General features: G+C 39.1%; 1 protein-coding gene and 3 non-coding genes across 4 annotated transcripts; 3 read left to right on the forward strand and 1 right to left on the reverse strand.

The window, feature by feature from the left end:
* Nucleotides 1-1733: 1733 nt before the first annotated feature.
* On the reverse strand, nucleotides 1734-15845 carry LOC115823845 (butyrophilin subfamily 2 member A1-like). The gene is made up of 9 exons (XM_030787868.1): nucleotides 15791-15845; nucleotides 13065-13418; nucleotides 12570-12728; nucleotides 12209-12373; nucleotides 11979-12068; nucleotides 10652-10684; nucleotides 7871-7963; nucleotides 5934-6274; nucleotides 1734-2012 (listed from the first exon to the last, which is right to left on the reverse strand). Exons 1-9 carry the CDS (start codon nucleotides 15843-15845, stop codon nucleotides 1734-1736), a joined length of 1569 nt encoding a protein of 522 aa, XP_030643728.1.
* Nucleotides 3128-3200, forward strand: trnav-uac (transfer RNA valine (anticodon UAC)). The gene has a single exon. It is a non-coding gene; the product is annotated as a tRNA-Val (tRNA).
* Nucleotides 3906-3978, forward strand: trnav-uac (transfer RNA valine (anticodon UAC)). Its single transcript has one exon. It is a non-coding gene; the product is annotated as a tRNA-Val (tRNA).
* Nucleotides 4135-4207, forward strand: trnav-uac (transfer RNA valine (anticodon UAC)). Its single transcript has one exon. It is a non-coding gene; the product is annotated as a tRNA-Val (tRNA).
* Nucleotides 15846-17865: the final 2020 nt, after the last annotated feature.

Genomic DNA, 17865 nt, shown 5'->3' on the forward strand with positions numbered 1-17865 from the left:
AGCGATGAATCATACATGTTTCTGTATGTGTGATGATCAGAGGTGGACAACGTTCACAACTCCATTACTTGAGTCAAAGTATTGCTGAGTCTATTGCTGAGGTTTGAGTAGTTGTGTATAATTTACCACTGTGCCACCTAAGCATTCCACTGCTGACTTCAAATGCACTTTTCTTGGAAGTTATTGTTTGCATTTTTGATACTGTATTTACTGGAGTGAAAAGATTTATTTTCTCTATGAATTTAGTATTATTTTTGATACATCCGTGTTTTGTTTTTTTTTACTCTTTCCTTTCTCTGTATCTCCAAGTTACCGTCAGCTGGGGTGACCAACTATCTGGCGCACATGTAACATTCAGGTAACTTCCTGTTTATTGACTGAATGAATGGCAGGACTGGCATGGAGCCCAGTACTTAAAGAAGAAGAGAGACAAGGAGAGCATGTTTTCATTTTCTGTTCAATGGAATCATCCTGCAACTATTATTACTGGTTTTCACCTTCATTTTAATTCCTTTAAACTGTAGTGACTCAACCCACATAAAATGCCTAAAGATCTCTCTGAAACTCTTAGAACATCTGGAGTAAGTGGATGGGGCGTAATTTAATGAATTTCTAATCCAAGTGAAATGCCTTTTTTTTTAACACCCTTATACATTATACACAGAAATCAAAGCCACTGGTGACAATAATGAGGTGTCTAGTCGCTGTTTACTGCCAATGATATCCCAGTTTTATCTTCCAAGGATTCACTCCTGACATTAAAATCATTTTCTCCTGTGTCTTACAGTGTGAGGTTCTCTCATTCCAGAGACAGATTCCCCTCCTCCAGACTCCCTATCAGAGACATTCTGTTTCTGTCCTAAGGAACTTTCCTGGATCTTCAGATTATTATATAACTGTACTTGTAACTGTTGTCATTATATTGTTTACAAAATTTACATTTGTTTACCATTTTAACACCAAATTCATAATTAAGAATATATCTAAGTTGCATTTGTTATTTACTTTGTTTAGTACAAGTGAGATTTTTACTTTACTTTCATTTTGAAAGCTCAGTTACATCCAAATCCTGTTGGGCAGCTCTCACGTGGGTAAGATTTTAGAAAAGATCAGCAAGCAGTGAACATGGACGTTGCAGATTGGCGGTGAAGGTTTATCTTTGTTACAACAGATTTTACTAAGATGTAAATGGACATAAGGAAGGTTATAAGATTATTTATTCCCTTTTTAGCATGCAGACAACGGCATACTTGTTTTGTTTGTTTGTATTTTATTTTGATAAAACGTCATTCAACATGCCGTGTATGTTGTTTCATGTTAAGATAATATGGTCTGTGCATTTTTCATCAATACTATGTATTTAGTTTTCATGGTTGGTTTGGAGAGAAACATCCAAATAAATCAGTTGCAAGAACGTCACTTGTTTCTGCCTGTGCTTTAGGGGAATTATAGCAGTACTGTAGAATAAATGTAATGTGTTGTATTTACGAGGCCTATACAAGTTCCATAGCACTGAAGAAAGGTGAGAGACTACGGGGAAAAACCAGTGAAGCTACAGATTTATCTGAGACTGGACCATCAGGAACCAGCACAGGAAATGTGACTAGGAGTTGGAATGGGAGAAAGTGCACGAACATCTTCAGAAATGGTTCATCCACATCTATATTGCTAGTACAAGACTATTGATTCCTGAAAAAGAACACTTTTCATTTCGCAGGGTTTTGAAATTAAGTTTAAGTGTTCTGGACAGCCTGTGGGAAGTAAGTGTTCTTGAATCTGATGGCTTTGGCCCAGATGCTGCTTAACCTACTTCCTGGTAGGAGGGATGCATACAGTTCATGGGAGGAGTGAGAGGGATCCATCCTGGTACCGTAGGCCTTCCTTATATACCACATGGTGTGGGTGACTTTGATAACAGGAAAACCCTTGACCATGAACCAGGCAGTTGTCACCACCTGCTCCAGCACCTTTCTGCCTGAGGTGGAGTGGTTTCCACACCGTGGACAGCGATACTACAGATCAGGAGACTCTCAATGAAACATTTGAAGAAGCTGTGTGTTCTCAGAGGGAGAGAAGGGCAACCGAGAACTCTCATACACCAGACCCTCAGTATTTGATACACAGAGAGAGAGAAAAAGAGAGAGAGAGAGAGAGAGAGAGTGACAAAAAATACAAAAAAAATGAAACAAATGTGAACAATGGAATCTTCTCAGTCAATTAATAGTCTTCTAACATCTTTGTTATACAGGTACAATGAATCCATGGGGAATCGCAAATAAGACATCGTCCCCGGTGGAGCAGTTTTGCAAGTACACATGCAGGTCCGACTGGAATGAAGGCCATGCTGCTATGATCAATTACTTAGAGCACTTCCCAATACCAGGGTTAGTGGAACGGGGCAGTGGTCATTCAGGCATACAACCAGAGACTGGGATGATGGTGGCTAAAATGAAACATGTGGTAGCAGCAGCTGGCACCAGGCAGATGTTGATGATGCCCACGAAGATATCTGGGAGCTAGTGACCGCACTCCTTGAGAGGGTGACCGGGCATGTTGTTTGGGTCAGAGGCTTTGTGTGAGTTATCCATCTGCAGGGTTCTCCTCACAACCACTGTAATAACTGACAGCATCTGGTCTCCTGCAGGAGGTGCAATCCTCATTTCTAGCTTGGTGCTTGATGCTTTAAATTGAGTGTCAAAGACAGTGTATAACAGTGCTACTGTCCCTTCCAACATAATGAATAGCCAACGTAATGCTTGGTTTAACTGTGGCATGATGGTAAGGGCTTAAAGTACACCAAGTCAAATAAAAGAAATATTTAAATTGTAGCCAGCTACGCCACCCTGGGAATTTCACCCAGAGAATTTCAACCCAGTACTAGCACAAAACACAGGTTCGTTAATACCAGGAAGCCAGAGATGTGGTTTCAGATGTAAAATTGAATTTTATTGAACAAGGAGGTAGTGGAATCACGACAAAAGGATTCTGGTGACATCTTCAATGTAAAAGCGAACAATAATTATTACAGATACAGTCAACCCTACAAATGGATACGTTTTCAGTTAAACTTAGAAAGGCCAGTGGTGGCTCACATGGCTCTGAAATGCCTAAGAACATACACCATGCAGGTTCCATAGTGTAGTGGTTATCACGTCTGCTTTACACGCAGAAGGTCTTGGGTTCAATCCCCAGTGGAACCAAAGTTCTTTACATCCCACATTGCAGACTGGCCTACTGGCTTGTTGGCAATGTGTACTTTACCTGCACTCTTTAATTAAACTTAGGTTCTGTTCACTCCTTGCATTAAGATTCGATTTTGGTGATCCGATCACAAATGGACAGCTCTAAGTACGTCCGTTTACAACTGGCTTTAGAATCCGTGTCTCGAATGATCACTTGAGATCGGATGTCACTTCCCCGCGCTATATGCAGTTTTAGAACATTAAGCCAAGTTAAGCGTTTTCACGTTAAACGTTGTTGTTTTTAATCGGCAGGAGGCATCAATGCGTTACCCGTGCCTAGTCTGTCGGAAATTAACAGAAGAAGAAGAAGAAATCGAAACTATATCAATTTTGCCTGTTGTTGTTGTCTGTTGTCGCACTTTAATATGATGTCTTTGGCGAGTGAATGTGTTCATACATGAATGAGTTCCTGTTTCCGCATAAGCAGAGGACGTCAGTTGAGTAGGCGGTCGTTCAATGTGGTCGAGTTCGCATTCGTGTTTACACTGCCTTGAGAATGTGGTCACATGCGGTCCAGACCACCCCTGAATGTGGTCTGAGTGATCGGATCTCGATGTGACATTTGTCCACTTGTGATAGGATCACCAAAATTGGATCTTAATGCAAGGTATAAACAGGGCCTAAGAATGGGGGTGATAGCACAATGCCTAGCTATTGTATGCAGGTTCCATAGTGTAGTGGTTATCACGTCTGCTTTACACGCAGAAGGTCCTGGGTTCGATCCCCAGTGGAACCAAAGTTCTTCATATCCCACATGGCGGACTGTTTGTTGACAATGTTTACTTTCCTTGCACTGCTATTGTTTATCTGCACTGTTTAATTAAACTTCAAAAGGACAGAGGTAGCACATATTGCTGTGAAGATACTCATGTCTCAGAAACAACAATATGCAGGTTCCATAGTGTAGTGGTTATCACGTCTGCTTTACACGCAGAAGGTCCTGGGTTCAATCCCCAGTGGAACCAAAGTTCTTCATATCCCACGTTGTGGACTGGCCTACCTGCTTATTGGCAATGTTTACTTTCCTTGTGCTGCTACTGTTTACCTGCACTGGTTACTGCCTACCGCACTGTTCACTCTTTACTGCAGGGTTTACTACGCTGTTACATACGGACCACTGCACTGATACTACAATGTTTCTATGATGCTTTGTTTACATAAAGCTGCTACATACCCTCATGTGCAATACTGTTGTTTACACGTGCCACTTTACTTTAGATTTTAAGCCTCCTTCATACACATAGGGTCATATTTTATATTGTGTTATATTTATTGCTCACACCATGTTAAGGTCTTGCAAAAACAAAATCCTTCAGCACCTTCCTGTTACCTCACTATTCAGCATTTCTGAAATCAAAAAAAAAAAAGAAAAAGAAAGAAAGTACTCGGGACTAATGGCAGAAATTTATTTACGGTGAAAACAGACAACCCAGAAAAAATGATCAGCTACCACTTAATTGTCATTACATATAAAAAAGATTCCACTTTAAAGAATAACATAAAATAATGATAAGGTACAACTACTTTTAAATACTACTTGTAACATACTTTCAAACTTCTCGTGGCTGTAGGCTGCCTAGTTTCTGATCCATGTCTTCTTAACCATACATCCAGCAAAATAAACAAACTTCTTTATTGGCAACTATATTTACAATGGTTACCACATACATTAGCAGTGCTGTGCTGTAATACACAAACATTAATGTTGATTAAAACCTACAGTATATGAATCCATAAGGTTAATAAATGAAAGACATGCATAAAACAATTGACAAAATTAACATCAATTTCACAGAACAATACAGTTTTGCTCTTACTCTTTTTATATTGCATTCCAGTGCCATAGTCCCCATAAAAGGTTTAAATCTAATGTTGAGTTTATGCTCTGTGTCTTGATGTTCAGTATAATGTTGCATTTGTGTAATGTAAGTCTAAAACATGGTCTATGTAGTATGTCCTACCAGAAGTGATTTAATGTCTCAGTTTTCCTGTTTTGTCTGAATGAACTGCTTATTTCTTAAATTCCTTACAATGGAGTTACAGCACCTTTATGAATTTGAACTGTTAGTGAAGTTTAAGTCAATGTTGCAGTAAACTGAAACATCAGTGATTATCCCATTTGCTTCATCAGGACAGTGTTTTCAACAATGTTTGTCATCCTTTCCTCAGCAATAATGACGCCACAAATTCGTAACAACAGATACATAACTGACACTTGTAACATATAGTCACTAGAATGAAAATTATATAGGATGTTGCAAACACACTTAACTGATCATTTCCCAAAGCTCATGACCATGCGCTGTGAGGATATTTTTGATGGGAAGACAGTTTGGCAGGCTGTCAGATAACGCATTTTAGTTTTTATGTCACTATTAAACAGTATAATCAAAGCTTTCAATGAACGTAAACAGAATTCAGATAATACAGAAGCTATGCCACTCAGACAATCTCATCATACTGTTATATCACAGAGCATCTGTAGAGATGAACAAATTTGTTTCTGATATTCTAACATATCGTCATGGGAAGTTTATCTCGGCATCCAGGGCTGATCAGAGGAATCAATGATTCCTTTGATATCACATCATTAAATCTGTAGAGATGTGATTTTGCATTGACATCATAAAAGGACAGTGTGTGTTTGTCACAGTCTAAGAACACTCCTAGTGTAGTGAATCTATCACTGACTTGTATTTGTGTTATTGGATCAGCATTGATGTAGACACCCTGCTCTTCTTCATATGACAGAACCCAGAAACCATTCTCTGGGGTTAATGGAACACTATAAAATCTCTCAGCATTGTCACAGGCCACACCCACATACCATGAGAGTTTGGCTTTAGATTTCTTCCACACCTTAACTTCCCAGTAATGCTTTCCTGTGCTTAGTTGTTCTTTACATAATGCAAACGTTCTTGTCTCCTCCCTTTTTTCATCTGGACTGGCGTTATTTGGGTTATGACAGTGGATGCTGTTTCTATTCTGTTTTAATGTGTTGGGTATTTCCTCAGGATCTAGAGTGATTTTCACTGTAGGGGGAGAATAAAAGATCTCATTATTTAGGGTTACTGTTAGAATTATTGTTTGAATTGCTGTTTCTCTGTCATAGGACTACAGGAATCTATGTCTTACCTTTAAAATTTTTCACCTCCTCCAAATCTGCAGGTACTGTAATGAGAAACACTCAGATCAGTTGGCATATATTTTGCTATCTGAAAGCTTTTCGTACAAAACACAAAACCTAGAATGAAAATGTTTGGTCAGAATAAAAATTGGGACTGGATAGGTCACACTATGTCATACTGCAGAGTCTCTTTTAGCTCTTTTCCACTAGGACCGCACTGGTGCTGGTGCCGGTGCCGGTGCCAGTGCCGGTGCCGGTGCCGGTGCCGGTGCCGGTGCCGGTGCGAAGCCAGTGCTGCCTTGGTGCCTTTTGAGAACCAGCCCACATTTCCACAGGTTTGGGAACCAAACGCTACGTAGCTAAACGTCTGGGTAATTTCCGTGAGGAAAATAGTAAGTCTGTCACCTACCTCAAAAGTTTAAATGAGTGCTTAAATGAAGGTCTGTAGTTGTCTATTTGCACCAGTCAGAGCCGAGAGAGAGTTTTTTCTACCGCTCTAGGTCTGACTACATTTGTGTAACATGTAAACAACAGCCCGTGTAGATGTAGACACAAATTGTTGCCCATACATCTTTTAATCATATACATATTTCTATGCTACATATAGCCTTTAGCCTACCGCTATCTTGGTCAGACTTTTCTTGTTACTCCTGCGGTAATTCTGCGGTGCCGTGCCGGTGCCAGGTTTTTGCCACCGGCACCAGTATTTTTTCAGTAGACAAGTGTGGCCCCGGTGCTCGGTTAGGCACTGGCACTTGCACTACGTCAGTGGAAAAGGGGTATTTTTCATCTCTAATCTAAATATTTTCTATCCAGTCAGTCCACACGTTTTCATCAGTGTTAGCATCCTGAACTGGTTAACGTTTTTTTTTTTTTTTATCTTTTGGCTCTTCTTTCAAACATGAGGGGATAAATAGAATAGAATAGAACTGAACAGAACAGAATAGAATAGAAAAAAATAGAATAAAATATTTTATCTGTTCCAAACGACAGTTCATCCCAAAACAAACATGAGTGAATAGAGGGAAGAGTTTAGACACACTGTAATTAATCAGGATTAGTTGAATCATTTGAATTATTAACACAATGATCTTTGCATCATGTTGGTTTGCATGCACCATGTTCTTTTGACAAATTATGATTTGCCTTCAACCTGTCATAGGTATGAATTTTTGCCAGAATAGTGTGTCAGAGGTTTTGAGGACTGTTCAGTGACAAACTAGCCTCACAGTACTGCATATAAAACATGCAGTGTGATTGGACCAGCTGGATCTAAATGAGGAAGTCTAGGTGTGCAGACTGTGCCAAATATTTGGAGTCTACTGCATGAGCGTATTTATAGAGAATCAATGACTGAGTGACTGTGAGTCAAAATCTTATAAAGAACTTTAACAACTGTGCAAGCAAATGAATAACTGTCTGGTTCTTTTTTATAGTTGGTACTACGCAAAACAAAATTCAGTGTTACAGATTTAATGTAGATTGAAGATGTTTTCATTACCTGCTTCTGCCTCTGTCTCCTCAATCACAATCCATTCATCTGGGCTGGAATGGTCCTCAGAAGAGGTGAGACCTATTTCTGGGCAAATTATACCTGAAGGTTTAGCAGCGTACAGAGTTTTATCTGTTATGACAAAAAGTTCAGTATCCACCATCAGAGATGGCAGAAAGTTTGTTGTATGAGAAGTTCCGGCAGTTCTGATGCTACAATCTGTGATGGAACTATGTGATCTGTTATGAGACACTATCAAATCATAGTGTTTGTGTTTTTTACCCTTTGATTGACTGTCTTCCTCCAAAGCAGTGCTGGTGTTTTCACTTTCTGGAGAGACTAGATGCCAAACATTACAAACAAAATGCAAACAGAAAGAATGAATTCCCTTCATGCACAATCCATTGTAATCCACAGAAAAATCAGACAAAGAAAAGTTTGTGTGACATCCTACTTGTTTGAGCTATGTCACCAGAAATCTTCTCATCCACTGAAGGTCCTGAGAGTTTGTTTTCAACAGATTCTAGTGAAATCAAACAACACGTTTATCTGGAACATGTAGCAGTAGTCAGGATTTCTCGAAAAAAAAAAAAAAAAAGTTTTTTGCTCTCTGTTTCCTTACAAATAATACATGACTTTACAGATGCACTGGCAACCCTTGTACATGTAAGTTTTATGTTTTTTTTTTTTTTTTTTAACCGTCACATACATCCCTATTTAGTACATGTGTTTGACTATAAATATAGATGCCAGTCCAGGACATGGCAGTCACTGTCAAAAAGACTTCTACACACTGAAGATAAGGAAAAATCCCAGTCTGCTCCATAAGGGACCAAGTGTATGCAGGGAAGCTGGAATGAATGACAAATTTCTGCATTATCAAAAATCCAATCCATAACAGGTTCCTTGGGTCCGTGCTGGGGGACGAAGAGAGGGTAACCATTTTTGCTTTTCACTTTGTTCATGAACATTATGAACTGCTGCCAGCTCAGTGACGTTTGCCCTGGAAGGTAGCCAACATCAACAGAGGTAGTTGTGAGTGAACTAGCTCGGCTGTTCAGGTGTGGTATGTGGTGAGTACAGAAAAAAAAGGAGAAAAGCTGCAAAGGTATATATCATCAGTAGTTGCAGCAACAAGTGGATCAATGTCCCTGTCGCGAAGAGGATGTACACAAAGATGTTCCGATGATGCCAGGATTCAATTTTGAGATGAACACCTGCAAGCATAGGGAGATCCACCTAGCTTAAAGGGAGCACAAACTTCACTGTCCTATAGCTGACAATGACACTTAGCACTTTGAAGATGGTAGTCAGGGTCTGCTGCCAGCCTGAAGAAGACTGAGCAATCCATCTAAGTCCCCTGCAAAGCAGAGAGGTGCACGGCACTTACGGAGCCACGGACACTGAAGGTTCAGACCGCTGGATCATAAATAAGTAAAGAAAAACTTGATCACAGGAGAAAGCTACCACCAAAGGTTTCACTCCTTGGACGTCCATTAAGGTAAAACACCAAGGGACCATTATGTGCATTTCTAAGAGCTCCTCACTAAATGGATTAAACTGGAGCAGATTACAGTGAAGGAAGTCTCGGAAAATGTGATCCCAAGTGCCTGGTGAACTGGGAATTTGAAGTCTATGGATTAAAGCTCATGATCCTAAGTCTGCAGAGGAAGCAGTACAGCTCAGTGAAGTGTCTCTCTCTATCAGCAGGAAAAGCAACATGGCTGTATTGTGGTGGTGAGAAGGGCAATAAGCAAACAAAATGAAGTAAATACACAATGTTTGTTGTGTGCCCAGCCCTAGTCCAGTAAGAATTGAGGGCCTGGATTGTAGCCATATTTTTACTGTTTTAGTGAATCGTTTACAGGGGGAAACTCAAACTGATGCATGGCCTCCAGAGTGCCAAGTTTGGTTTCCACAGAGGATTGGAACAATGAAGGGATGGATATCATGGGGACACTGGAGAGGAGCGTATCAGGAAATGTAACTATGCTACACAATAAGCCAGTAAGCCTTTTCAAGCCAGAGGGCTTTCCAATTAAGACCATTAAAGCTTGATATGTAGCCAATGAGTCACTACAGTTATTTTCAGTAGGGGGAGTACCAAGAGAAATGATACCCAATGCATGTACCAATTTCTCTCAGATCTATCACACGTTGTCTTCCCTCAAAAATAAGATAGCAAAATTACATTAATCCACCATCTGAGTAGTCCATTCATTTGACAGCTTTAATAGTTACAGAATTGTACAACGACCATGAGAGAGAGAGAGAGAGAGATTCGTTTACCTTGAGAGGGATTTCCATCATTCTCTGGAAAGAAATCATTTTCAAGACATTACATTTGGAAATTCTGGTTTTCGTGATAAATTTGGGATGAGATACTTTTCCAAGTATTATGTTATCTACTTCCACTAAAAACTTTGGAACAAGGAGGAAGAGAAAGGAACTCAGCATAAATATTGACTTTTTCTTCATTAAGTTTCAGGTTCTAACGAATACACAAAAAGAGGAAAAGTTAACATACCATCAAGTGGGCCGGTTTCCCCTGGCAAGACTGAAGAGGAGAATCAGTCAGCAATGTTTTGATAAGCAGCCAAAGAAATTTTAAATACTGTATAGTCTGCTCTCTCGACAATCCAACACATATCTGGGGCGCATACATAGACGTCAGCTTTCTCATTATTTTCATGGAGAAAAGAGTAATTTAATGGTCATTGCTGTTAAATTACATATTGCATACCTAACTGTGCTGGAGCACTAATTAACATCGATATGAATCCGACATACCTGCTGGTTCTGTGTCCTCCTGGTTGTTTTGGTCTGTTAAACGAATATAATATATCAAGACACATAAGACAACTGGCAGAGAGAAAGTTGGGTAGACTGATATTTATTATTTATAAATAACTGGCTCTCAATTTCTGAATCTCTGCTGATGTATGCTGAATGAGAGAAAGGGACCAGGTATCAATGTACGATCAAGTATCAAGACAAAATAAAGTCACAAGAGGATGAGTAATAAACGTACCATCAGGTAGGCCAGGTTCTTCTGCTAAGACTTAAAACAAGAAAAAAAATCAGAAATATTTGACATTTTTTGGTTCAAAGATAGTCTTTAATGAGTATCATATATAAAGTAGAAAAATCTGTGCTTTTCATTAGTTTCAACTATAAGTTAAAACATTATTCGGATGTCATCCTAATTTACCCACCATCTCAGTAGTCCATTCACTTTAATAACTTTGTGTATGAACTTATGAGGTGGGTTTTGTGGGACAGAGATAGAGGGGGAGAGAGAGTGAGAGAGAGAGAGAGAGAGAGAGAGAGAGAGAGAGAGAAAGAGAAAGAGAAAGAAAAAGAGAAAGAGAAAGTTTGTTTACCTCGAAGGGGGATTTTGTCACTCTCTAGGGGATAATAATTATCATAATGTGAAATTTAGAAACTCTGCATGACAAATTTGTTAGGAGTTACTGTTTCAGCTATTACAGGATCCACTTCTACTAAAAACCTTTGTAGTTCATGTTTTGTCAAGCGTCAGGTTCTAACAAACATACAAAATGAAAGAAAAATGAACATACCTGCAAGTAGGCCTGTTTCCTCAGCTGAGGCTGAGAACAAGAGGGTTTATTTATTTATTTATTTTTTGGTTCAAATAAACTCTTTAACGAGTGTCATATATAAATTCTCTGTTTTCAGTTCATTTTAACTTTCGATTAAAATTGTCTTCTGATGCCTTGCTTATCTATGCATCTATGTGTATACACCTTGATCGGACAGAAATTAGCTTTCAAGCAGTTTTCAAGAAGAAAGGATTGATGTCATTTTTGTTAAATTGCATATTGAGAACTTAAATGTTCTGAGGAACAAATCAATCAGTGTCTTCATGGACGGATGCTTACATACCAGCTGCTTCTGTTTTCCAAACCAGATGCCTCTGGCTCTTTGAGACTGATGAGAAACACAATAAACAAATGTAAGATATAAGGGAGAGAGAATGTTCTATCTAATTTTATTAGAATTCAATGAATAGTGACTACAGATAAAGTGTCTCACATACTGTGGCCACCACATTAGACTTTAGTGGTGTATCTAACTATATAAATATGTTACTTACCTCTCTTCTTGTATAAAATGAAGAGGAGAATGCATATAACACTGAAGGTCAACAGACTGATGACCAGCATGACAATAAATGCTCTCCATGCTTCAACAGACAAAGAAAGAGACATCAGTTGAAAAATATCAGTGTATCTGAGACAGGTCTGAGGGATTAACTCAAAGTTCAAATAGAAGGACTACTGTACAGATGATTTTATTATACAACTGGAATTGTTTTGGACTCACAAGGTTCAGATCCTGTGGGTGAACTGAATGACGTTTTTCCTCTGACTGGCAACATTCTGCTCTCTCTCTTCTCCTGATCAGATAAACTGACAGAGCAGGAGATCCACTCTGACTCAGAGGGAGAGAAGAGCAGCCAAGAACTCACACTCACCACATCCTGGATATCTGACAAAGAGAGAGGGAGAAAAGAGAATGGAATAAAAAAGGAAAAGAGACCATATATCTACACACACACACACACACACACACACACACATACTCACATATATATAGTGCTTCTCATAGCATATATTGACATATCAGTATGAGAGAGTATCTAGATTTCTTGCATTAGCTTTTATTGTGTTGAAATGAGAGTTACCTTTCTCGTACATCACATTAATGCTGTGTTTGATCTCCTTCCCATCTCTGTCTCTCCAGGTGACTGTGGGCTGTGGTGACCAACCATCTGACACACAGGTCACATTCACCTGTTCTTCTTCTGTTTCAGTGAATGAGAGGACTGGAACAGAGCCCAGAACTGATAAGAGAATGATAGGGAGAGATTATTTCTATTCTTTGTGAAGCTGAGTAATTCTGCACATGCTTATTACCTTTGTTTTCAGTCCAGCGAGTTTAAATGACTTCAAACATGTCAAATATCTTAAGGGCTCTTGGAACTATTACTTTAAGATGCAGTGATTTTTGGGACAGAAGAGAGGTATGGCAGTGGAAGATCTGACAGAATTTATATTAATGACTATTTCCATTTTAAGTGAAAGGGACATTTTTGGAGACATGTCAGCCTATTCTCTTATATCAATCACAGACATTAAGAGAGATCCAAGTCAGTGGTGCCAGTGACCCGTCCACTCACCATTTACTGTGAGTGATGTCATACCATTGTCGTGCCGTGTTCCGTTACTGACATAACACTCATACTGTCCTCTGTCTGACAGTGTGATGTTCTCCAGTCTCAGAGACACATTCCCCTCCTCCAGTCTCCCTATCAGAGACACTCTGCCCCTGTAGTCCAGGTCCACAGAAGTATCTTGGAACTTTTGTTCACTGTAGAATAAAATTGGGGTGTTGAACTTTGCAGGTCTGTACCAACGCACTTCTAGTTCCACAGCACTGAGGGAGGGGGAAACACCACAGCGCAAGACCACTGAAGCTCCCAACTTGGCGGAGATTGAACTATCAGGAACCAGCACAGAGAATGCATTTGGAACTGGGGAATGAGAACATGCAGAAACATGTTCAGAAATCTATGTCCCAAACTGTGGATTTCTCATAAACAGTACAACCCTGGACAATGGGTTTTTTTTACAGAAAGAGTTGGTCACAGTGAAAGATGTACTTACCTACAGCCTGACAGAAATGCACAGACACAAACAACCACGCCCATGTGATGATTAACATGTCTGACAATAAATGGAAAAATGACAATTACAATCAGAATTAAATTCAATTTTGACAACACAGTCTACGGTATATCACATAATAAAGATTTGCTGATCATTGGGAAATATTTGTTTGGTGGAATCACATTAGTTCATTATTCATTTTTTCACTTTCCCCCAGTTTCATTTCACTGGGTCACTGTGAAGTAAAACTTTAGAGAGGTAAATATATTAGCATAATCAAATATGATAAAGCAAATGTACCAAGTATAAAATATCATGTGTCTACTGCATTGCTTGATCAACAGGTATTAGGCTGTACGTCATAGAATAGTTTTATAATCCTCTAGCACTGTTGTACAAAAAAGTAAATAAGTCCCTTCTGCCAGTTTCTGCTTTTCTTAATGTTAATATCTTGAGAACGTGTTTGATAAAATCTGTCATTTTTATAGTTTATTCATTTTCACCTGGATTCTACTTCTACACATATGCATTTGTCGCAAACTCTTATCAAACAAATTTATCATCAGTCGGAGATTCAGTCTGCAAGTTTGAACAATCCTCTCATCTCAGAAGTGTTGTTATTGTTCTTCTCTTATTACTTCAGGGAAATGCCTAAAACTAAATGAACTGCTACATTCTGGAGATTAGTGAAATATGTGCATTCATTCAAGGTTACACAGTTACACAGGCTATCAAAGTACAGTGTGGGTATTTTAAAATTCAGAAAGTATCACTAAATACATTTCAGGACAATGTCCGACTCAAACAATTAAGTTACAGAATTGTTAATTTCATTGAACAGTTCAGTCAGTAATGCTTTACTTTACCTCCAAGGAAATCACTTGCTCTAGTATTTTTTTAAAATCCTAACTCTTTCAAGGCTTATAGGCTTACTTTTCTGTTTCCTTGGCACAATACTTGAAACTTAATGAGCAAGCCTAACTCTTTCCACAAACGTTATTTATTTATTTAATTTTTTTTGGCAGATTCTTAGACATTTTCTTTCATTCATGTATTTCTACCTCTTTAAATGCAACAACAAACAGTAGTAATCAATACAAATGTGAAAATATTTACTATTCAGTAAAAAAATCATATTTTTTGTCACAGGCTACAAACGATAGATCATTGCAGTAGGCGGTGGTCACTCATTTATTTTTCACAGTTCGTCGTTGAACGAACTCTCCTGATAGCTCCAGACATCTACCTCCCGTTGTTCGTTAATATCTTGCCCTTGGCTGTAAGTACTCACCTCAATTGAGCTTCCTTCAAAAGATCATTTAATTTACCGTTTACTTTGTAATACCTCTTGTATCCAAGTTTCAAAGTAACAAAACATGTAGGGCTTTTAAAGGCTCCGAAACGCCTTACTGAGATTCATGTAAATCTCTTTCGCTTTCGATTAGGTAAGAGTGTAATCTGCGACCGTAGCCGGGGAAAGGCATGTCTGGGCTACCCTCCTCAGCCTGCTGCCACCCCGTCCCGGATATGCGGCAGAAAATGCATGGATGGATGCATGGATGGATGGTAACCTGCGACTTTCTAAATCGCAAAGTAAATCTTACAATGTGTGGACGGTAGTGGTTACCAGTTGAAACTTACTCTCTGAAATAAGTGTAATTACGTGTTAAAATCCAACCAAAATCCAATATCAGTTAGGCTACTTATCTTAACATTTAACTGTCATCTTTCACGAGTAAGACAGTAAACAGTGAAAACATTTTCGAAGTGAAGTCATGTTTAAATACTCCCTAATATTCTACAGACGACTGGAATGGTTCCTTTTAAATGTTTTCATTGTGACGTTAAGCTTATGTTCTAGACCTTACATATGGACTTTTGTTAAAGTCATGTTTTATAGACAGACTGGTTCCGATGCTGCACTGTTCCCACACTTGTCCTATTCGGGCGGGACAGGTTTTCAAAACAAGTGTCTGTGAAATAACTGTCATCACGGTACGTCTATATTGTTTCTGGCCAATTCGCACGGTCTAAGAGACCTCCGAATTCACAGAAATAGGAGTGTGTACTCCATTTTTTCACCGTTGTCTAACCAAAATGGTTTCATACGTTATACGTAGCCCCTCTGAAAAGTACTTTAAAGCATTTTGCAGAGTTTATTTTCTAGCATCTTGATATTGTACATGCACTTGAGAGCGGCCAGCATTCGTCCAGTGCCTCCATCTCACTCACTCACTCTCTAAGCCGCTTATCCTAATCATGGTCGGGCTGGCGGGGGTGCTGGAGCCCATCCCAGCGCTCATAGGGCGAAAGGTTACACCCTGGACAGGTCGCCCGTCCATCGCAGCCAGTGCCTCCATATTTATGAAAAAAAAAAAAAAAAAAAACATCAGGAAAGCCCGGCGAAACTATTTTCCAATAGGACACTCATTTCATTTTCAAAGCCGCTTATCCTAATTAGGGGCCGAGACAGGTGCTGGATCCTATCCCAGCGTTCAAGGGGCAAAAGACGGGGGAGCACCTTAGACAGGTCGCCAGTCCATCTCAGGGCAGACATACAGACAAACACACACACATTTATACCTAGAGGCAATTTAGTGTCTCCCACAGGAAACAAACAAAAAAAATATTTATCGACATCAGTTCGCAGCACACAGCGGATCCAAATTTTCGCACAGTTCAGCCCCGAATGTTTAGAGATTAAACACGCAAAATATCCATCTAACGTCTGTTATCAGTTTAACTAAAGATAGAGCAAAATCCTGGAGCCTACATAACTTTATATGAACAACCATACTGAGAAAAACACGGCTTAGCCAGAGCGATGAGCATGTGTGTGTGTGTGTGTGTGTGTGTGTGTGTGTGTGTGTGTGTGTGTGTGAGATAGGGATGGGGGGGGGTCTTCCTGATAGAAAAATGTAAATGTTAAGGGACTACAAGTACTATGCACATTAATTTATACATGTCAATGAATGCAACTGCGCACGGCCTCATGGGGGAGCTAGTGAGTAAGAAACGGTCCACTGTTATTTAAAATTTCTGTAAGGCTGAGTAACGTTCCTTATTGGCTGAGAGTAGTTGACAAGTAAGGACGTTTTTTTCTTTCCCGCTCTTTTCCTTTATTGAACTAATAAAAACTCAGGAACGACATTCTCGCGCTGTGCCACCAGATTGCGTCCCAAACCAAACAGAATACTACCCTTTTTCAGCTTGCTGGTTTTCGCATTTTCGCCCCCACATTTATCTGTAATGATATCTAAAATTTTACCGGTATATACATTAAATAAAGGTGTTGTTTACTGAAACATCACAAACAGAAAGTTCAGGAAAACACATGGGTTGTTAACCCTTTTAACACAGCGGCACTGTTGCCCTGGGATTCCTCAGGTGTCACGTCTGACCTCCTGTAGAGCTGCATTGTGACGTCATCCATTATAGAAGAGCTGTACAAATAAAACTGAATTTTGAATATAATTGGATTTCATATTGTCAGTGTCTTTAATGTCTTTTCCTCCAGGACTGATCAGTGGAATGAAAATTACACAGGATATGGAGAAATTGCTCAGTGTGCATTTACTATAGGAACATTTGCTGTGTGCATTGTTCTTTCATACAGAACATAAGAGATCACGAGTTACAGTTGACTCAGTTTGGCCAGTACAAATCCAGTGGTCCAGCTGAACTTCTGTTAATCAATGACCACATACATGAAAATGTGAGAATCTTCCAGAAGTCTGCAAGTCTATGTTAGATGGAAGAAACAAGGTGATATACTATATGAAGAGCCTTTTTATGTTGTTTTTGTATCTTGTTTTGTTCTCCATGGTAGGTTCAAACATGCAACCTTTCAGGCTGTTTAGTTATATTCTTTTGGGTATAAAAACAAATAATGCATCAATAAATATACAATGTATGTATTAAACAATTGAACCAAAACTCTGAATATAAATGATTACGTCAAGTCAGAAACAATCTGTCTCAGGTGGGACAAGCGACAGAAACAGTAAAATAAAACCTGAAAGCATTAACACAAAAGCGATAAAGACAGAAACCATCCCACTCAGAGAATCTCATCTTACTGTTACATCACAGAGCATCTGTAGAGATGAACAAAGCTGTCATCTCTGTTATTCTAAAGTATTGTCATGGGAAGTTTGTCTCTGCATCCAGGGTTGATCAATGGAATAAGAAATTTTTTTGATGTCACATTGTGAAAAGTATAAAGATGAGATTTTGCACTGATGTCATAAAAGGACAGTGTGTGTTTGTCACAGTCTAAGAACACTCCTAGAGTAGTGAATGTATCACTGA

This window comes from Chanos chanos, chromosome 11 (genome assembly GCF_902362185.1).
Source record: "Chanos chanos chromosome 11, fChaCha1.1, whole genome shotgun sequence".
Taxonomy (NCBI): Eukaryota; Metazoa; Chordata; class Actinopteri; order Gonorynchiformes; family Chanidae; genus Chanos; species Chanos chanos.